The following is an 18,841-nucleotide window of genomic DNA, read 5'->3' as shown; positions in this document are numbered from 1 at the left end:
GCTTAGCTCTGGGTCACAGCTGAGTCACAAGTCACTTTGATCTCTCTGTACTACCATTTCCTCTCCTGGGCGACAATAGTAATAACACCTTTAGCGTATTTCCTTCCGGTCCTTAATCTATATACATGGGTGTTTTCCACAGGACTATGACTGTAAGGTACTTACCATTCCTTCCTACTCTTTTCCTATGTCATGTATTAACGCTGCTGCCCAGCTCTCATAATTATTTGTCAGGACTGCAGAATACTCAGGGGAGAATGTCACTATTTGCCAGGTACACACGGGAAGTTATTATTCATCTCCATCTCAGAAAAAGGTTTTTTAATATTGACTTAAACAATTGCTAGAACACCCAAATTCCGTTCGCTCATCACAGTCCTGTGTAAAATAGGTTTGACTCAGTGGTTCTCAACCTTCCTAATGCCGCGACCCTTTCATACAGTTCCTCATGTTGTGGTGACCCCCCAACCATAAAATTATTTTTGTTGCTACTTCATAACTGTAATGTTGCTGCTGTTGTGAATCAAAATGTAAATATCTGATATGTAGGATGTATTTTCATTGTTCGGGACCCACAGGTTGAGAACCGCTGTGTCTCTTGAATATTTCATAAGAGACTCAGTATATGATTGGTGTATAAAATCTTGCAGTTGGCTTTATATTTTTTATTATGGGAATGTTCAGGCATACGAAAGTACAAAAAATAGTTGAATGAACCCCCAAGTACCTTTCACCAATTATCAACTCAATTTATCACCAATTATCAATTATCTCAACAATTATCAACTCAATTTTATTTCATTCACAGCTTAACTAGTGCCCCTGTGCCTCCTCACAGACCCGCCCCCCCATTACTAAACTTGGAAATTTTACACATAAATTTGTCAGCAAAGAAGCTCTATGATATGCTAGAAAAAAATAAAGTTTAGACTTGGGAGTTGGAAATATTTGGGTTCACTTCCTAGTTCTAGTCCTTAGAAAAATTGTGTCACCTTTTTAGACCTTATCTTCCTCCCCTTTAATGTGGAGGGTCGGTAGAAACTAGGCGAATACGATTTGAGTAACTTCAAATGTCATGTCAGGCACTGGTAACAACAACTAAGACCCACCCCTGTCCTCAAGGAACTAGGCTATCCTATATAATAAAAGCCTAATATGCTAAGTGTCCAGTCAGCCATTCAGCCAATCAAAGTGTAATATGCTAATGATATGCTAAGGCCACTCAACTGCTTGCTATGACATGCACTGACCACCAGGGAGGCAGTCACTCCAACCAGTAGGTTAGCTTGCTGCTGGGGTCTAGCCGATCGGGACTGAGTGAGATGGGTCAGACATGCCCTGGAGCCCTCCCGGGGTTCCTCCCCGGCTGGCCAATCTGGTGGTCAGTGGCTCAGCCACATGCCAGGCTGACGGCTGGTGCACGCAGTGGCCCACCTCTGCGGCAGCACTAAGGATGTCCGACTGCGAGCGGGCCTAAGCCCATCGGTCGGACATCCCCTGAGGGCTCCTGGACTGCGAGAGGGCGCAGGCTGGGCTGAGGGACACCCCCCACAAGTGCACGATTTTCGTGCACTGAGCCTCTAGTTCTAGAATAGTCTTTTTTTGGTGCAGGCTTTGATAAAGTTGCCTAGAGCAGTTGGACAAAGATTCGGGGTCTTCCTGTGGTGGCTTAGCGATGTCTGTGTGGAACTGGGGCTGAGGAATGACACCTGGGCTGAGAAGCAACCCCGATGTGGAGTAAATGTATTCCCGCTACTAGTACGAAGACAACTAGTTACCAGCATTCCATCAGTTATAAATCCCGGACAAGGGGTGCATGTCCCTGGAAGTGTGGCAAAGGTTAAACTCTTGCCGTAAGCTGTATTCTTTTCACCCTCAGGTATGCATTCAGGACCTCATCTCTCCCATCAACGTCTCCCTGAACTTCTCTCTCTGGGAGGAAGAAGGGACACCGAGAGACCAAAGGGCGGTAAGGAGACATCAGCTGGGGGAATCGACAGGAAATAGAGGAGAGTAGAAATTCAATTAGCAACACTGTGTTATAGTGGAGTCTTTGGTTTAAAGCAATAGAAACCAAATGTGGCTTACTTAAGCAGGAGAGGAATTTATGGGAGTTTGTACTTAAAAGAAATTTGGAAAAGCAAGATTGGGAAGAAGGGGAATCAGGGTGGAGGCTCTGAGGCTTCTCCAGGGGAAGAAATGATGAATGGACTCTTCAGGGCACGCATCTCATTGGTCAGAACATAGTCACCTGGTCACACCTGATTACAACACTCTGAGAAACACATGTGGTCATGTGACCAGATTTTAAAAATGGAGGCTCTATTTTATTTATTTAAATATATTTTTATTGATTTCAGAGAGGAAGGGAGGGGGAGAGAGAGATAGAAACATCAGTGATGAGAGAGAATCATTGATCGGCTGCCTCCTGCACACCCCACACTGGGGATTGAGCCTGCAACCCGGACATGCGCCCTGACCGGGAATGGAACCATGATCTGGTTTATAGGTTGACACTCAGCCACGCCGATCGGGCTGGTGGCTCTACTTTAAAGGTAGATGGGAGGGAGGATATATGGGGACAACCAGCACTCTGCCATTGGCACTAACTTTTGAAAAGCCAAACTGTCATATAGGAACTCAGGGTAGAAGAGTGACCTGCAGTCACTATTGTCAGAAAAAGACTTTCTGGGGGAGGTGCCGTTGCCGTTGGGTCCTGCAGGATGAGTGGCTCTGGGTAGGTGGAGAGAGGAGAGGCAGCGGGCACAGCATGAGGAAAGGTAGGGGGTAAGTTCCAGGCAAATGGGAGGTGGGCTTGGCTTCTGTCAGAAGGACAGCTGAGCAAGACAGAGTCCCTGACTGCCCATTTGGGGGCTGGCTGTGGCCCAGCGGGTGGCGGTATGAAGGCTGAGGTTGGGTTGGAGCAGTCGGCAGAGGCTGCCAGGACCCCTGCCCCTCCAGGAAGTCAAGAGGCTGCTTGGCGGTTGACCTGGAAGCAGAGGAGGCTGGAATCTCTCTAGAACAGCGGGCGCCAACCTTTCGGACCTCACGGACCACCAGTGGCCCGCAGACCACCGGTTGGCGACCGCTGCTCTAGAACATACAACTGATAGCCCATAAGATACTTCTGCGATCTCATTATGTCAGGGTGAAGTCCCAGCTCCCTCTCAGGGCTTGCAAGGCCCAGGGGATCTGGGAGGGCTTCTCTCTCCTGCCCCTCTGACACACGGCCCTGCACAGGCACAGTCTCTCTTGCCTCGAGCCCTTACGTGGACTGTTCTTTCCCCCCACCCCCTCCCCACCCCTCCCTTTCCTTCCCTGGGCTCCCTCCTGCTCATCCTTTAGATTTCATTTGAGAGGCCACATGTGGGGTGGGATTTCCTCCTGCATTTCCTCTACATGACCCACCGTAAGCCTGAAGGTGCCAGGTCGTTTCTCCCACCAGACTGGGCGGGAAGGAGTATGTCCATTTGGTTCTCGGTGCATACCCAGTGCCGGCATGGGGCCTGGCCCAGAGAGGAAGCTCTGGAAATATTGTAAAAACTGACCTTGATCTAGAGAGCTGTTGTCGGGGGCGCTGGGGTCACAGAGGGAGCCCAGTAAAGGTCACAGCCGGTGAGCCCAGAGGACATTCCTGCCAGGGAAGGAGCTGGGCCGGGAGGAGCTGTGGGCTGCTCTGTCAGGCCTGACCTGTCCAGAGAGGGAATGGACACCCCAATCCGCAGCCTCCCCCGAGGAGCTACCACCAGAGGACGGCTGCACAGATGGCCTTGGCTGGGTCAGGGGGTGGGCCCTGCCCTGGGAGGGTGTGGGCCTGGGAGGGGCGACCACAGCTGGCCCAGCAGAGCCTGAGCCACTAACCGCTCCTGTCACTCCTCTGTTCAGCAGGGCAAGGACATCCGGCCCATCCTGAGACCCGCCCCCCACTCAGAGACCAAGGAGGTAAGAGGGGAGGAGGGGCTGCGGGGAGACCAGCGCCAGGCCTCCGGGTCTGGGGCCTGAGCCTCCCGTCCTTTCTCCTTGGCCTTTCAGATCCCTTTTGAGAAGAACTGTGGAGAGGACAAGAAATGCGAGGCAGACCTGGGGCTGTCCTTCTCCCCTGCAAGGTCTGTAAGGCTCCCCCCTGCTCCCCTCGGAAGACCCGCACCCGCACTCACTAGATGTGTTCTCTGGGCCTCGGTTTCCTTCTCTGAGAAATGCCAATCTCTGCGGCTCTCCTGTCAGGGTTAAACGAGGCTGGAAAACATCAGGCCTGCGCGCAGGAGCTGCATTTGTGGGTTTATTTTGTCTGGACTACCACACTCCGCAGTCCCGAAGGCCCCGCCTCCGATCCCGCTTCCTTCACCTTAACCCCCCCCCCCCCCCCGTGACGTTCCCCGGTCTCCCCCCAGATCCAGGGTCCTGCGGCTGACCCCCTCTGCCAGCCTCGCCGTGGAGCTGACCCTGAGCAACTCGGGCGAAGACGCGTACTGGGTCCAGCTCAGCCTGGGTTTCCCCCGGGGACTCTCCTTCAGGAAAGTGGAGATGCTCAAGGTGAGTGAGAAGGCAGGGCCCGCCCGGCTTCCTGCGCGTCCTGCAGCTTCTGCCGCCTCTGGACACTCAGGCGGCCAGGCATGGGCACCACGACCCGCAGAGGTCTTCGGGCCAGGTTTGGGCTCGCAGCCCGATGGCCACCCTCAGGTTGTGTGGCCTGAGATACAAGGTTCACCCTCTCTGAGCCTCAGATTCCACAACCAAAAAATGGGAATCTGAGAGGGTCCCGTGACAGGGGCTCTTGGACCTGCTGAGCAAGAGCATGAGCCAGGGGCCGTGAGACCCAGCTCTGTCCCCCGCAAGGTGACCAATGTGTTTTTGAGGCCTGGGTTGTCTTAAATACAACTTGTGTTTTTAAAATTGTTAGTACAAAAGTAATACATGATCCCCACAGAAACTTGGGAATTATAGAAACATTTAAAGAAGATAATCACCCATACTTCTACAACTCAGCAATTACTACTTTGAATATTTTGGTATTTATCCTTCTGTTTATACAAACAAATTGCATTATACACACACACACACACACACACACAGTATATATACTAGAGGCCCGGTGCACGGATTTGTGGGGTCCCTCGGCCTGACCTGTGGGGATCGGGCTGAAACCAGCTCTCTGACATCCCCTGAGCGGTCCCAGATTGTGAGACGGTGCAGGCCAGGCCGAAGGAACCCACTGGTGCACAATCGGGGAAGGGAGGAACAGCAGGAGGGCTCCAGGGCATGTCCGGCCCATCTCGCCCAGTCCTGATCAGCCGGACCCCAGCAGCAAGCTAACCTACCGGTTGGAGCATCTTCCCCCTGGTGGTCAGTGCACATCATAGCGACTGGTCAAACGGTCAGACACTTAGCATATTAGGCTTTTATTATATAGGATTATATATTTTCATTGATTTCAGAGAGGAAGGGAAAGAGGGAGAGAGATAGAAACATCAATGATGAGAGAGAATCATTGAGCAGCTGCCTTCTGCACACCCCTACTGGAGATTAAGCCCTCAACCCAGGCATGTGCCCTTGATTGGAATCAAACCCAGGACACTTCAGTCCGCAGGCCAACACTCTATCCACTGAGCCAAACCAGCTAGGACAATTTATCTATTTTATATTTGTTTTTTACTAAAATGGCATTTTTTTCTCCATGTTTTTTTTAATGTTTTTATTGTGGTAAAATACATGTAATATAAACATTACCATTTTAACCATACAGTTCAGTGGCTTTGAGTACATTCCTGATGTTGTGCAACCATCACCGCAATCTATTTGCAGAACTTTTTCATCATTTCAGAAGTTCTGTGCCCTTAAGCAATAACTTCCTGTTCCCCACTTTCTACCCATGTGACTCTAATCTGCTTTCCGTCTGTGCATGTGCCTACTCTGGATGTTTCCCATGGGAGGGATCATATACTTGTCCTTTTGTGTCTGTATGACTTCACTCAGAATAATGTTGTTGAGGTGCATGTGTAAAGTTCATTCTCTTTTAAGTGTGGGTAAGTTTCCATTGCATGGATAGACCACACTGTTTCTCCATTCGCCTGTCGGTGGACACCGGCCTTATTCTTACCCAGCATCATCCAGTGCTTCCTCGAGGGGCATCTAGTGGAGGGATAAAGAACTAGGGCTGTGCCGAAACCGGTGTGGCTCAGTGGATAGAGCGTCGGCCTGCGGACTGAAAGGTCCCGGGTTCGATTCCAGTCAGGGGCATGTGCCTGGGTTGTGGGCACATCCCCGGTGGGGGATGTGCAGGAGGCGGCTAATCGATGTTTCTTTCTCATCGATGTTTCTGACTCTCTATCTCTCTCCCTTCCTCTCTGTAAAAAAAAATATATTTTTTTTTTTAAAAAAAGAAAGAACTAGGGCTGTGGAGTCAGACAGGCCTGTGCTCCAGCCCCTACCAGCTCCCTGCCAGCTCCCTGCCAGCTTCCTCAGTGTGAGACCTTGAGCAAGTCACTCAGCTCCCCTGACCTGTTTCCTTATCCCCGTCTGCGGCTGAAACCTGTTCCTTGCAGAGTGCGATGATGATCAATGGTTTCGTATTGCTTCGATCAAGCGCTTTAAAAGTGGTGGCTGAATGTGTCGCTGTAAGAGCAGTTTAACGCCCTCCCAATACCCTCTCCTGTGAGGGCATCACCATCTGCTGACCCACTCCTGCCTCTGAACTGCTCGGTCACTCCCCCCCCCCCCCCCCCCCGTTGGAAATAGCGCTGCAGCAAACACTCAGCACGGACCTGTCCTTGGCCCTGCCCCTCCGAGAATGTGCCCTGAGAGGGGCAGAGCTGAGGGTTGGTGGCCTCTGGGAAACTCGTCCCCTCTCTCCTCACCCCCAGCCCCACAGCCAGCTTCCTCTGAGCTGTGAGGAGCTCCCCGAGCAGCCCCGGCTCCTGCCCAGAGGCCTCTCCTGCAACGTGAGCTCTCCCATCTTTAGAGCAGGCAGCTCGGTGAGTGCCCCGGGCCGAAGGGCGGCGAGCGCTGGTGGGTGATATGGGGCTGGATGGGGCTCTGTGGTGCTCCCGGGGCTCAGGCCATTCCTCACCCCCCCTTCCCTCCCGGCCAGGTGGTCATCCAGGTGATGTTTCACACCGTGCTGAACAGCTCCTGGGGGGACTCCGTGGAGCTGCACGCCAACGTGAGCTGGTGAGCGGGCCCGGCCCCCAGCCGCACCCCTGCCCTGGACTCACGCTGCCCTGCCCTGGACTCACGCACCCCTGCCCTGGACTCACGCACCCCTGCCCTGGACTCATGCTGCCCTGCCCTGGACTCACGCACCCCTGCCCTGGACTCACGCTGCCCTGCCCTGGACTCACGCACCCCTGCCCTGGACTCACGCACCCCTGCCCTGGACTCATGCTGCCCTGCCCTGGACTCACGCACCCCTGCCCTGGACTCACGCTGCCCTGCCCTGGACTCACGCACCCCTGCCCTGGACTCACGCACCCCTGCCCTGGACTCACGCTGCCCTGCCCTGGACTCATGCACCCCTGCCCTGGACTCACACACCCCTGCCCTGGACTCACGCTGCCCTGCCCTGGACTCACGCACCCCTTCCCTGGACTCACGCTGCCCTGCAGCTCAGGCCAAGCCCTTCTCTCAACGCGGCCTTTCCCTGCCCCATGCAGTGCCAACGAGGATCCGGGCCTCCTGGAGGACAACTCAGCCACCACCAGCGTCCCCGTCCTGTACCCCATCAACATCCTCACTGAAAGGTGAGTCTCGCCTCCCCACCCAGGGCCCAGACCTTGCCTCCCAGCGGTCCCTCAAAGCCCCTCCCTGTTCCAGGGGCGTCCCCCACCCCCACCCCGGGGTCATTAGAATTGACGCCAGCTACAACCCAAGAGCCTTCCACACACAAAAGAGCGAAGGCCCTTTTAGAGCCCTGAGCCAGATCAGCGTTTACTGATGGAAGAAAGAGCACGCGCTGACCTTCCCAGACTGTGCGGCACCGCTCAGCCCACGCTCTCCTGGGGCGTCCAGCGCTGGGGAGCAGCCGTGCCCCCCAGTTCACTAAGGAGCAAACGGAGGCTCAGAGTCCTGCAGCTCGGAAGCACTGACGCGGAATCTGAACTTGGGTCTGAGTGCAAGGCCCCAGCCAAGCTCTTTAGTTTTCAGCTGCTCTGGGCCCCCTTCCTTCCTGCCCAGCGCTGCGGGCAGAGCTGAGAGAAAAGCTCTCCGTGGCTTTGCCCGCTCGGAGCTGATACTCAGATAACAGAGCCCGAACTCCTGCGCACATGGAAGCAGCAGATTTCAGGATATTGTGGATGGAAGGACCCAGGGGGGTCACTCGTTGGATTTTCTCGTTTGCAGGAAAGGAGATGAAGCCAGAAGAGTGGAGGGGTGGCTTTTCAAGGTGGCTCGGGGAGATGAGCACAGGGCAGGCCTGCGCCAGGGTCTCTGGTGCCTTTGAAACAAATGCCGAGCACAATGCTATTGTCAGAAGCGCGCTAGGAAATTAGAGCCAGGAAGGACGGTGTGGGCTGGAGGAGAGATGGAAGGGGCAGGGAAAGCTGGGGCTTGGGCCGGGGTCTGGAGCGTGGGGACAAGGGCCAGCGAGGAGGGGGACATTCTCATAGGGGAGAACAGCCTGGAGAAGGCACGGAGGCAGCCAGCCGCCGGGCAGGCCTGTGCGGGGCGACTCCGGACACGGCAGGTCTGTGCGGGGCCAGCAGACGGGCAGACCGGGATCTGGTGTGGGAGCTGACCTGTGGGGGCGGGAGCCTCTGCCTGATTCTGTGTGGTGAGTGGCAGGATCAAGAGCGCTGTTAGGAAGGTCAAGGGAGAGATGGGGTGGGGAGGCGGCCGGAGGCTGGCGCACCTGCGTAGGCGACGAGCAGTGGCACCAGCACAGGGCGACCCCGTGAGGTGGTGTGTGCTGGGGAGAGCGTGGCTCCAAAGGCCCCCCCTGGGCTTTGGGCAAGAGGCTGACCCCTCCCACCAGCCTTAGTCTCCGAAGGGAAATCGCGGGCGATGTGAGGATGACGCGGTCGCCAGCGAGGTCCCCGCCCGTGCTGGCCGCTCAAAGGCTTCCCCTGGCCCAGCCCCCTGGGTTGCCTCTGGGTCGCCGTCCTCTCCCGCTTCTACCTCTGCCCTTCTCTCCCCACAGCCAGGACAACTCCACACCCTACATAAGCTTCACCCGCAAGGGGGCCAAGGTCCACCATGTCCAGCACACCTACCAGGTATGAGCGCAGTGTGACAGGTGCCTGAGGGCCACCCATGCAGCCCCTCCCCGGACCGAGGGTGCAGGGACGGTCAGACGGGGCCTCGCCGCGGGGGGTGCGGCCTCTGCTGTTCTCCAGCCCTTTCTGTGCGTCCGGGACAGCGCCCTGGCCGCTGCCCACCGCCGGAGACGCTGCTTTAGCAGCACAGCCCCCGAGGGCCAGCCGGCTGGGAGCGAGATCCCGCTTTTCATTCGAACGTTTAACGGGGCGCTGTCCTAGGTTAGGTGCTTTGCTAGGCTCTGGGCAGCAGCAGGTGAAACAGGGTCCCTGTCCACTCACCAAACCCAAGCTCTGTGCCTGGTGCTCATGCACACAGCCCGCAGAATTCCCACACCCACCGGGGAGAGCCATAACCGGGGGGAGGCGTCGCCATTCCCGTTTCACAGATGCGAGGTCTGTGGCCCAGGCAGGTCAAGAACTGGCCCGGGTTAGCCAGCCGACGAGGGGAAAGGTCAGGTTCAAGCTCTTAGTTGAATACGAAGATCCCTGTGTTTAGCCTCGAAGTTAAGGCCAGTCGTTAACGGCGGTCCTCACTGCGGAACTCGGAAGGAGGCCACCCCTGAGTGCGAGGCGTGAGGGGCCTCAGGCTTTCTTAGTGGGCCCTCAGGAGAGGATTAGGCACTGACCAGCCAAGAGCATTTTCATTTGACTGCGGGGAAAATTGAGGCCCAAAGAGGACACGCCTCACCCAGGGCCGCTCTGGAGTCAGGGCAGGCCGGAGAGGAGCCCAGCCGTAGGGGACCCGAGCCGTTCCGGCCCCTTCCGAACAGGGCTGGAGCCAGCTCCCGGGGGCTGTGACGCGGGGGCGCGGCCTTTGGGGGGAGAGGCCCCGGGCGGTGAAATGGAGCGTTTGGCTCAGGCAGCTGAGCTGGCTCCCAGTTCCCGCGGGAGCTGGACCAGGGCACTCGTATGACCAGGCAGGCCTGGGCCCAACCCCAACTCTGCCATTCGCACACCGTGCGGCCTTGGGCAGGGACCTACCTGCCGTGCCTCAGCTCCCCCTTCACAAATGGAGTTTGAACTAAGAACGTGGAGGTGGCCGTGAGGTGCAGTGGGTTGCGTCCTCCCTGTAGAGCGCTTGGGGCAGTGCCTGGGAAGCGGGTTGTGCGAGGGGCGAGGTGGGTGCTGTGCTGCAGCCCTGAGATGCCCCAGCTACTCTGGAAGCCTCCCTGAGCCTAGAACCAGCTCAAACCCCTTGAGCTGCCTCCTCCCCTCAGAAGAGCCTGCAGGGCTGGACACCTCCCTCCGCCGCACCGCCCTCCAGCGCTGGGAGCCGAGCCGCTGGCCCAGCGCCTGGCCCCCACGCAGCCACTCTCGCTAACGACCCTAATGTGATCTCCGTTCGCACTAGACCCGGCCAGTGTGGGACGCTGGCGATCCATTCCCCCTCTTTCGAAACTGTCCCCTTAGCCAGGCCCTTCTTGCCACGAGGAGGCCAGCTCTCACAGTGGAGGTTTATTATGAGCTCGACGGGCGTGAAGCCCAGTGAGAGCTGGGCTGAGGGGCCGCCTTCCTCGCTGGCAAGGAGCACAGGTTCAGAAACCTTTTGAACTCTGCCATTTACAGCTGTGTGGCCTTCGACAGTTCACGTACCCTCTGAGCCTCAGTTTTTCCATCTATAAAGCAGGCATAATAACACCTACTTTATGGAGTTGTACCGGGGAGCAAATGAGGAAATACGTTGCAAGTGCTTAGCCTAGTCCTTGCCACATGAGGCATCTGTGAGCTTATCTGTCTTGGTGTTATTGTTGCCACTGTTACCCAAGGACGGAGATGGAGCACAGTGCTCTAGGTTGAAATGCCAGCTCCGGTGCTTGATAGCGGCAGACAAATTAGTGCATCTCTCTGAGCCCCAGTGCTCTCATCTGGGAAATGGGGTGGGAGCATCGTCCACCTCAGAGAGGACGCGTTTAGTGGGAATCAGAAGAGACCTTCACGCAGTGCTCGGTAAATGGTGACGCTGCCCGCGGGTTCTAACCGTCTGTTTCTGCTTTGTCATCACCGCCGTTCCCTCAGAGCCGGTGCCTGGCTCTGGGCTGGCACTACCGACTGCTCTGTATCGGCGTCCACAGGGTCCGTGTCCCCGTTTCAACTGACACCCCAGATTGTGTCCCTCCTCCTTCTCCAGCACACCTGTCCCTGCAGCGTGTCGCTCATCTCCACTGGGACGTCTTCCTACCGTCTTTTTCTTTTTGTTGGTCTTTGAACAGCTTTATTGATATACTAGAGGCCTGGTGCACAAAATTTGTGCACAGGTAGGGTCCCTAGGCCTGGCCAGTGATCAGGGCTGGTCAGGGCCTTCCTTCCCCCAGCTGCCCACTGCCAGCTGACATTTAGGGCCTTCCTTCATTCCACGCTGCCCCCTGGTGGTCAGTGCACATCATAGCAAACGGTTGAACTCCCCATCCGGTCAAACTCCTGAAGAGACAATTTGCATGTTAGCCTTTTATTATGTAGGATAATTCATATACCACACAATTTACCCACTTCAGGTATACAAGATGATGGTATTTTTAGTATATTTACAAAGTTGTGCTACCATCACCATAATCTCATTGTGGGACATTTTCACTTCTCCAAAAAGAAGCCCTGTGCTCATTTGTAGTCACTCCCTCATCCTCGCTGCCCCAGCTCCTGGCCGCCATTCCTTTTGTCTCTGCATGGATTTACCTATTCGGACATTACATATGACTGAGATCATACAGCATGTGGTCTTTTGTGACAGGCTTCTTTCGCTTAGAATAGTGCTTTCAGGGTCCATCCATGATGTGGCATGTATCAATATTTCATTCCTTTTTACTGCCAAATAATATTTCATTTGTAAGACAGGCTACATTTGATTTATGCGTTTATCAGACCATGGACATTTGGGTTGTTTTCATTTTATTATCCTATACCAGCATCTTCTCTGGTTTGCTTAGACTCCTTTATTTTTTTAAAAAAATATATCTTTATTGATTTCAGAGAGGAAGGGAGAGGGAAAGAGCGACAGAAACATCAATGATGAGAGAGAATCATTGATTGGCTGCCTCCTGCACGCCCCCTACAGGGGATCAAGCCCGCGACCTGGGCATGTGCCCCTGACCAGAATCGAACCTGGGACCCTTCAGTCTGCAGGCCGACGTTCTATCCACTGAGTCAAACCGGCTAGGGCTGCTTAGACTCCTTTAATCGCCCCCGTTCTTCCCCTCAAACAAAACTTCCAAGTCGGTGAACTTCTCCTTCCAGCACGCCTGGACCACTGCCTCCTCACGTGGTGTTGTCGGTCCCTCTTCTCCCCTCGTCCCCAGTCCTGCTCAGACTGAGCATCTCGTCTTCTTGCTCCTGGATCCCCGGCCCGGCTCCGAGCCTGGGCCTTGACCCGCCTTTCCCACTGCTTTCCACCCGATGCCTGCAGAGCCCCCTGGCACCACCCCCCTCGGGCGCTTCCCGTGATGCCCCGGCCTCCCCGACTGCGTACCCCCAGGCCTTCCGGGCCCCACAGTCTGATCCCAAGTCTCCTTTCCAGACTTGTCTCCTCTCCCTCCAAGCACCTCCCTCCCTCTGGCCACACCACACTCACCTTGTGTTGCCTTCACTCCTTTCTCTTTATGGATACCGGTCCCATCTTCACCTGTTCATTTCCTGTATCTTTCACAGTTAAATTCAGATGCTGCCTCTGACATGAGGTCTTTTTAGTTTAATCTAACTGACATTTTCAAAGCATCCGCAGCCGGGCCGGTGTGGCTCGGTGGGTTGAGCGTCATCTCACGCACCAGAACCTTACCAGCTTGATTCGCAGTCGGGGCACATGCCTGGGTTTGGGCTCAGTCCTCGGCAGGGGGCGTGCAGGAGGCAGCTGATCCATGTTCTCTTTCACATCTATGTTTCTCTCTCTCTCCCCTCTTCTTTCTCTCTCTCTAAAAATCACTAAAAAAAAAATCTTTTAATAAAATAATAAAATAAAAAGTGTCCACAAAGGTTTCTCAGAGAGTAAATAATAGAATGCCTCGAACTGGATATATATTTCCCTGCCTGGCCTCCCTGAGGCGTTCATGTTTATACATTTCTGGGCCTTCCAGCCCGAGCACAGCCAGCTCCTTTGTACAAAAGGTACTCAGGAAATGTTTCTTACGTTAGGCCAATGCAATTGCCAAAATGAGTCTTTCCCAACCCACATTGTGTAAATAATTCTTGCAGCTAGCCTTGTTAAATGTCATTCATGCTTTTACTCATTCAGAAAATGACTTTTCTTGAGGCCTGTTATGTGCTAGTCTCTGTGCAAGCAGTAGTGCATCGCAGGTGAAATAAACCACAGCTCCTCTCTCGGGAGCCCACCGCCCAGTGGAGATACGGATGCACGAGCAGACACGTGGCCATCCTGCTGGGGAGCAGGGTGCTGTGGACACACAGGGGTGGGCAGCTGCCCTGTTCTTGAGGCGAACTTTCAGGATGGTTTTGACAGTGACTTGCAGGATGGGAGGGTTTGCCACGTGGAGAAGGCAGAGAGGCACATGTGACCCACACGTGTCATTGAGGACGGGGGGGGGGGGGGGCGGGGGGGGTGCCCACAGCCTAACACGTGGGCCTCAGCCAGTGAGGACTGGAGTTGGGTTGGCATTAGGGTGGCTGGCATTCAGGGCTCAGCAGCCATTTTCCTCTGTACCAGGTGAAGATTCAGCCGTTTGCCCATGACCCCAACGTGCCCGCCCTGGAGGCCTTGATTGGGGTACCAGTGCCTCAGAGTGAGGGCCCCATCACTCACACGTGGGCTGTGCAGATGGTGAGTGCTGCCCAGCGAGGCGTGCCCAGGGCTGTGGGGCGCGTCGGAGAGGGTGCCGATGCTGGGCGGGGAGTGAGGAGGGAGGAGGCCTGTCCCGCTCCGGGCCTGACTGCCCAGGGCCCGGCGGGGAGAACGGGAACGCCCAGGTCTGTCGGGTGGCGAGGACGGCAGGGTCCTCTCAGCTCTGGACTAACCGATCCTCGTTCCTAGGAGCCTCCTGTCCACTGTCACAATGAGAGCCTGGAAAGGCCACCCAACGCGGCGGAGGTATGGACGTGTGAGTGCGAGGGGTCGGGCAGCGTGCGGCGGGAGGACAGGCCCTCAGCCCTGCTCGTCCTTGTTCCCAGCAGCCTTGCTTGCCTGGAGCCCAGTTCCGCTGCCCAGTGGCCTTCCAGCGGGAGATCCTCGTCCGAGTGACCGGGACTGTGGAGCTGGTGGGGGAGATCAAGGTAGCGCTGCCGGTGACCCACAGGAGGGCTTGGGGGGGGGGGTCTCACCTGAGGTCTTCCTGCATTTTCCTGTGTTACCTTGAACAGTCCCCGATGTTTACACACTTGCAGGTGAAAGAGACCATGATTGAAATGAGCAGGGCTGTTCTCAAAGGTTCCTTGTGGGAAAGCTTGGCTCCCAGCAGTGGGAGTGGCGCACGGGGCTACTGTGATGCGCCCGCTGGGACCCATTCTCCCCCGCTCCCCCCCTTACGTGGAGGTGGGGCCGGAGCCAGCGGGTCCTTGGGCCCGTGCTCGGCCCTGATGCCTCCCCACCCCTCCCACAGGCCTCCTCCATGACCAGCCTCTGCAGCTCCCTCTCCGTCTCCTTCAACAGCAGCAAGCACTTCCATCTCTACGGCAGCAACGCCTCCCTGGCCCAGGTATCCACCTCCCACCTTCTCCTCCCCTCCTCAGAAGCCCCGGGGACAGAGGGCAGCAGAGAGGCCTGAGGGACCGCAGGGCAGAGCCGGAAGTGGGCGGCCAGGGGGGAGGTTTGGGCCGAGCACAGTGAGAGCCCCCAGCCTGGGCCCAGGCTCCCGTGGCAGCCACCGCCACCGGTAGGCAAGCAGGCCGCAAGGTCACCTGTCCGAGATGCGTCAGGCAGAGATGGGTTTGCTGGCAGCTCAGCGAAGGGGCCCCACTCCTCAGGCAGAGCATGACCGGGAGACGCTAGGGCGAGAGAGCAGCAAGTGCAGGGCCAAGGCCGAGAGAGTGGGGGCGGAGGGGGGCAGGTTCGAGAGCCGAAGGCTCAGAGCAGGAGAAGGGAAGCTGCAGCTGAAGAGGCGAGCAGAGCAGAAACGCTTCTGGAGGCTTTGCAGGCGGAGCTGCGATTCTGGCATTTCCTCCTGGAACTGAGGGGCCGCCTCAGGGACGGTGGTGCGTGTTCGCCAGCTCACGCTGGTGGCCGCAGCGGGAGGGCCTGGGCCAGAGCCTGGTGTGACACAGTCCAGATCGGAGATTCGAAGACCCGGAGGCTGAGGCCAGGTTCGCAAGACCTCCTGGGGTGGGGGCCTTCTCTGCACTCCCTCCTCTCGTGCTCCCCCAGGTCGTCCTGAAGGTTGAAGTCGTGTATGAGAAGGACATGCTCTATCTCTACGTGCTCAGCGGCACCGGGGGGCTGCTGCTGCTGCTGCTCATCTTCCTGGCGCTCTACAAGGTCGGAGCTCTGGGAAGGACGGGCGTGCTGAGTGACAGGCTGGGGATGGGGAATGCAGGGTCAGGGAGGAGAATGGCAAGCCCAGGGCTGGGCCCAGGAGAGGGCCGGAGCCAGGCGCGGGGGTGCAGAGGCGCGGGCCACAAGCACGGCCCCTGCCTCTGTGGGGCTCACCGTCTCGGGGGGGGACACAGGGACACGTGACGGAGGCTGCTGTGCGGGGCCTGGTGCTCGGGAGCCTGGAGGCAGGAGCCTCGCGTGGGCCGGGGCTGCGGGAGGCCTCCGGGGAGGCCGCACTGGAGTTGGGCTTAAAGGGTGCGGGGAAGTTAGCCAAGAGGAAGGGCGCTGGCGGGCAGATGTGGCCTGTTAAAATAGGCAAGTAGTCCCGGAAAGAACATAAAATTAAAGCTTCTTTCTATTGAACCCCAGAGGGTTGTCATGTAAACAAACTGTTTTGTTTCTATTCCGTAGGTTGGGTTTTTGTTGTTGACATATGTATGTATGTGTGTGTGAGAGAGAGAGAGAGAGAGAGAGATGAGAGAGAGAGAGAGAGAGAGAGATCAGCGTATGTCTGTATCTGTAGAAAATGCATATGGATTAGCCTGTGTAACTGCCTGGGAACTTGAATTATTCCCAGATGTTATACCTCGATGCCCTCCCGTCTGAGCACAATTATACCCACTTCTTGCTTTGTAACCAGTGGTTTCCTGCCTCTGGGTGCCCCACCGTTTATTTAGCACGTGTCTATTGGTGAACAATTAGGGTGTTTGTAATTTACATCTGTTTCAAGCAGAAAAGGTTCTTGCTGCCCACAATCTTCGCACCTGGTCCAAATATCCTTTAAAATTAATTTCTAGCCTGGAATTGCTGAGCCAAATAATATATATGTCTTGAGCTTTCAATAGAGACTGCATGACACATACTAAGCACTGGGTAAGCATGGGCTCTAGATATTGTAATATGCCTCCCGAGCCACCCACCTGAAGTATTGGTACCTGGCGTCCTCCTGAGCCGAAAGAAGGGACCAGTAGCCCTAACTGTTTTGGCTCCGTGGGTAGAGAGTCAGCCTGCGGACTGAAGGGTCCCCGGGTTCGATTCGATCAGGGCACATGTCTGGGTTGTGGGCTCGATCCCCAGTAGGGGGCGTGCAGGAGGCAGCCGATCAATGATTCTCATCATGACGTTTCTATCTCTCTCTCCCTCTCCCTTTCTCTTTGAAATCAATAAATATATATTTATATATATTTTTTTAAAAAAAGAATGAACCAGGAAACGTACAGCCTTTTAGCATTTTGCCAAGAACCAGGTGTGGCAGGCGCTCTCGCCCATCCCTGGAGTGGAACCACGTGCCCGTGGTTTATTAACATAGAAAGTGCTTTCATGTTTTGCCGGGACCAGCTGTGCTCCAGGGACTGTCGGCTCACTCAGCTCTGGTCTTCCTGCAGGTCGGCTTCTTCAAACGGAACCTGAAGGAGAGGATGGAGGCTGCCGACGCCGCCAATGGCATCCCCGGAGAAGGCCCTGGGCAGGTGGCGTCGGCGGAAGAGGCCGTGGACCCGAGCAGCGTGGATCTCCTCCCCAAGGAGGAGGCCCTGGATGGAGGCGGCACGGACTGAGGCCCAGGCCTGACGCAGAGGTGCTGGTGCCACTCTGCTCTACCTGCATGTCACTCTGTGTCCTCTAGCCCAGCAGTCGCCAACCTTTCGGACCTCACGGACCCGCAGTGGTCCGCGGACCGCCGGTTGGCGACCGCGCTGTAGCCAGTCTGCCCCTCCCTAGGCTCCCGGCTTTCAGTCTTGAACATGGAGCTCACTCCCGCTTGCCTCCAAGGGACGGGCCAGAAAGCTGCCAGGGTGAGGCCTTGTGGGTACCAGCTGGTCCTGGCTTCTAACAGCCCCTCGTAGCGTCCTCCCTGGAAGAGAGCGTCTGATCTAAATTTGGAGAAACTAGTCCCGGGATCCAGTGACCCTCCCAGCCCTCACACCCACCTGCCGTGGGGGCCCATGGAGGCCCCCAGAGGCCTCAGGCGCCCAGAGCCTTGCCCCGCTCTCCCCTGCACGGTCCGGCCTCCATTCTGCCGCCAGCGAGCAGATCTGATCTGTGTCACCGCTTGTGCTGCAAACCCTTGTGTGCTAGAGACCAAGTTCCTTAATGTGCCTTCCAAACCCGCAAAACAGCCTCACTGTGCCCATGCCACAGGCCTTCCTGGCCTCTGGTACAGCCCTCCCACCTCCCTGCGAAGCTCCCGTTCCACAGGCGTTTCTCGCTCGCCGCCTTCACCCAGGCTGCTCTCTGCCCGGACGTCCTCCCCCTCCTCCTGGCTGACTCTCCTCAGTCTTCAGATCTCATCGCTCACATCGATCCCCAGGGCAGCCCGCCCCCGACTCATCTGGGCTCCCGTATCACCGCCCTTACACTCGCCTGCAACTGTCCGTCCCAGCGGGGATCCTATTTGTTCATTGTGAGATGATTTATTTCATCTCCGTGTCTCAAATCCCGCAGTAAGCTCCATGGGTAGGGACCGTGCCTTGGCATCCCTGATGATGTCACAGAGCCAGACACATAGTCGGTGCTTGACACAGTGTCACTCCATTAATGAGGGGGCCGGTGGGGAGATAGAGGAAAGCGTGCGGATGGGCCCATGGCATCCCTTCTGAAGGCTCAGTCTTCCGCCAGCGCCTCCTCCACAGTCCCACCCCCACCGGCCTCCCCTGCGAGACTCTGAGCTCAGGGGCGCGGCCCTGGCTCCCAGCGCCAATAAATGGGAAAGTCTGTCCAATTCTGTGATGTTTCTGTGCCGGGGCCACGTTCCAGCCTGGCTCATTCAATGAGCATTTTCTTCTCACTGAGTGGGACCCAGACAGTAGCTCTCGTATCTCTCTCCTCTCTCTCTCTCTCTCTCTCTCTCTCTCTCTCTCTCTCTCTCTGTCTCTCTCTCTCTCTCTCTCTCTCTCTCTCTCTCTCTCTCTCTCTCGGGACCCTGGGCTCACCTGTGGGCTAGTTCAAAAGAGAAGCAGGGAGCGACACGGGAAGTGAGGAGGCCAGGGAAGCACTGACAATTTACTAAGGGGTGAGAGTAGACTAGACTCTCCCTTTTTTAAAAGCCCTGAGGCCCCCTCCTTTAGACTGGACAGAGGGGCCAGTCACCACTGCCCTCTTGTGGCCCCTTTTCACTGTCGGGAATATC

At 56.3% G+C, this 18,841-nt stretch overlaps 1 protein-coding gene across 4 annotated transcripts in view; it reads left to right on the top strand.

Moving 5' to 3' along the window:
* ITGAL (integrin subunit alpha L) overlaps positions 1–18,350 on the top strand; it is a 36,540-nt gene extending 18,190 nt beyond the window's left edge. The window contains exons 18-31 of one of the 4 annotated variants that reach the window (XM_059692279.1): positions 1,880–1,969; positions 3,889–3,942; positions 4,033–4,106; positions 4,392–4,533; positions 6,861–6,971; positions 7,088–7,167; positions 7,650–7,736; positions 9,131–9,206; positions 13,897–14,010; positions 14,221–14,277; positions 14,358–14,459; positions 14,786–14,881; positions 15,547–15,657; positions 17,100–18,350. In XM_059692279.1, coding sequence (XP_059548262.1) covers positions 1,880–1,969; positions 3,889–3,942; positions 4,033–4,106; positions 4,392–4,533; positions 6,861–6,971; positions 7,088–7,167; positions 7,650–7,736; positions 9,131–9,206; positions 13,897–14,010; positions 14,221–14,277; positions 14,358–14,459; positions 14,786–14,881; positions 15,547–15,657; positions 17,100–17,270 — 1,365 coding nt within the window. In that variant the 3' untranslated portion in view covers positions 17,271–18,350. Of the gene's footprint in view, positions 1–1,879; positions 1,970–3,885; positions 3,943–4,032; positions 4,107–4,391; positions 4,534–6,860; positions 6,972–7,087; positions 7,168–7,649; positions 7,737–9,130; positions 9,207–13,896; positions 14,011–14,220; positions 14,278–14,357; positions 14,460–14,785; positions 14,882–15,546; positions 15,658–17,099 lie in introns of all 4 variants that reach the window. The other 3 variants (XM_059692280.1, XM_059692277.1, XM_059692278.1) reach the window with 3 other exon arrangements.
* The last annotated feature ends 491 nt before the right edge of the window (positions 18,351–18,841 follow it).

Source organism: Myotis daubentonii, chromosome 4 (assembly GCF_963259705.1).
Source record: "Myotis daubentonii chromosome 4, mMyoDau2.1, whole genome shotgun sequence".
In the NCBI taxonomy this organism is placed as follows: Eukaryota; Metazoa; Chordata; class Mammalia; order Chiroptera; family Vespertilionidae; genus Myotis; species Myotis daubentonii.
This window is presented reverse-complemented; position numbering and strand designations above follow the sequence as displayed.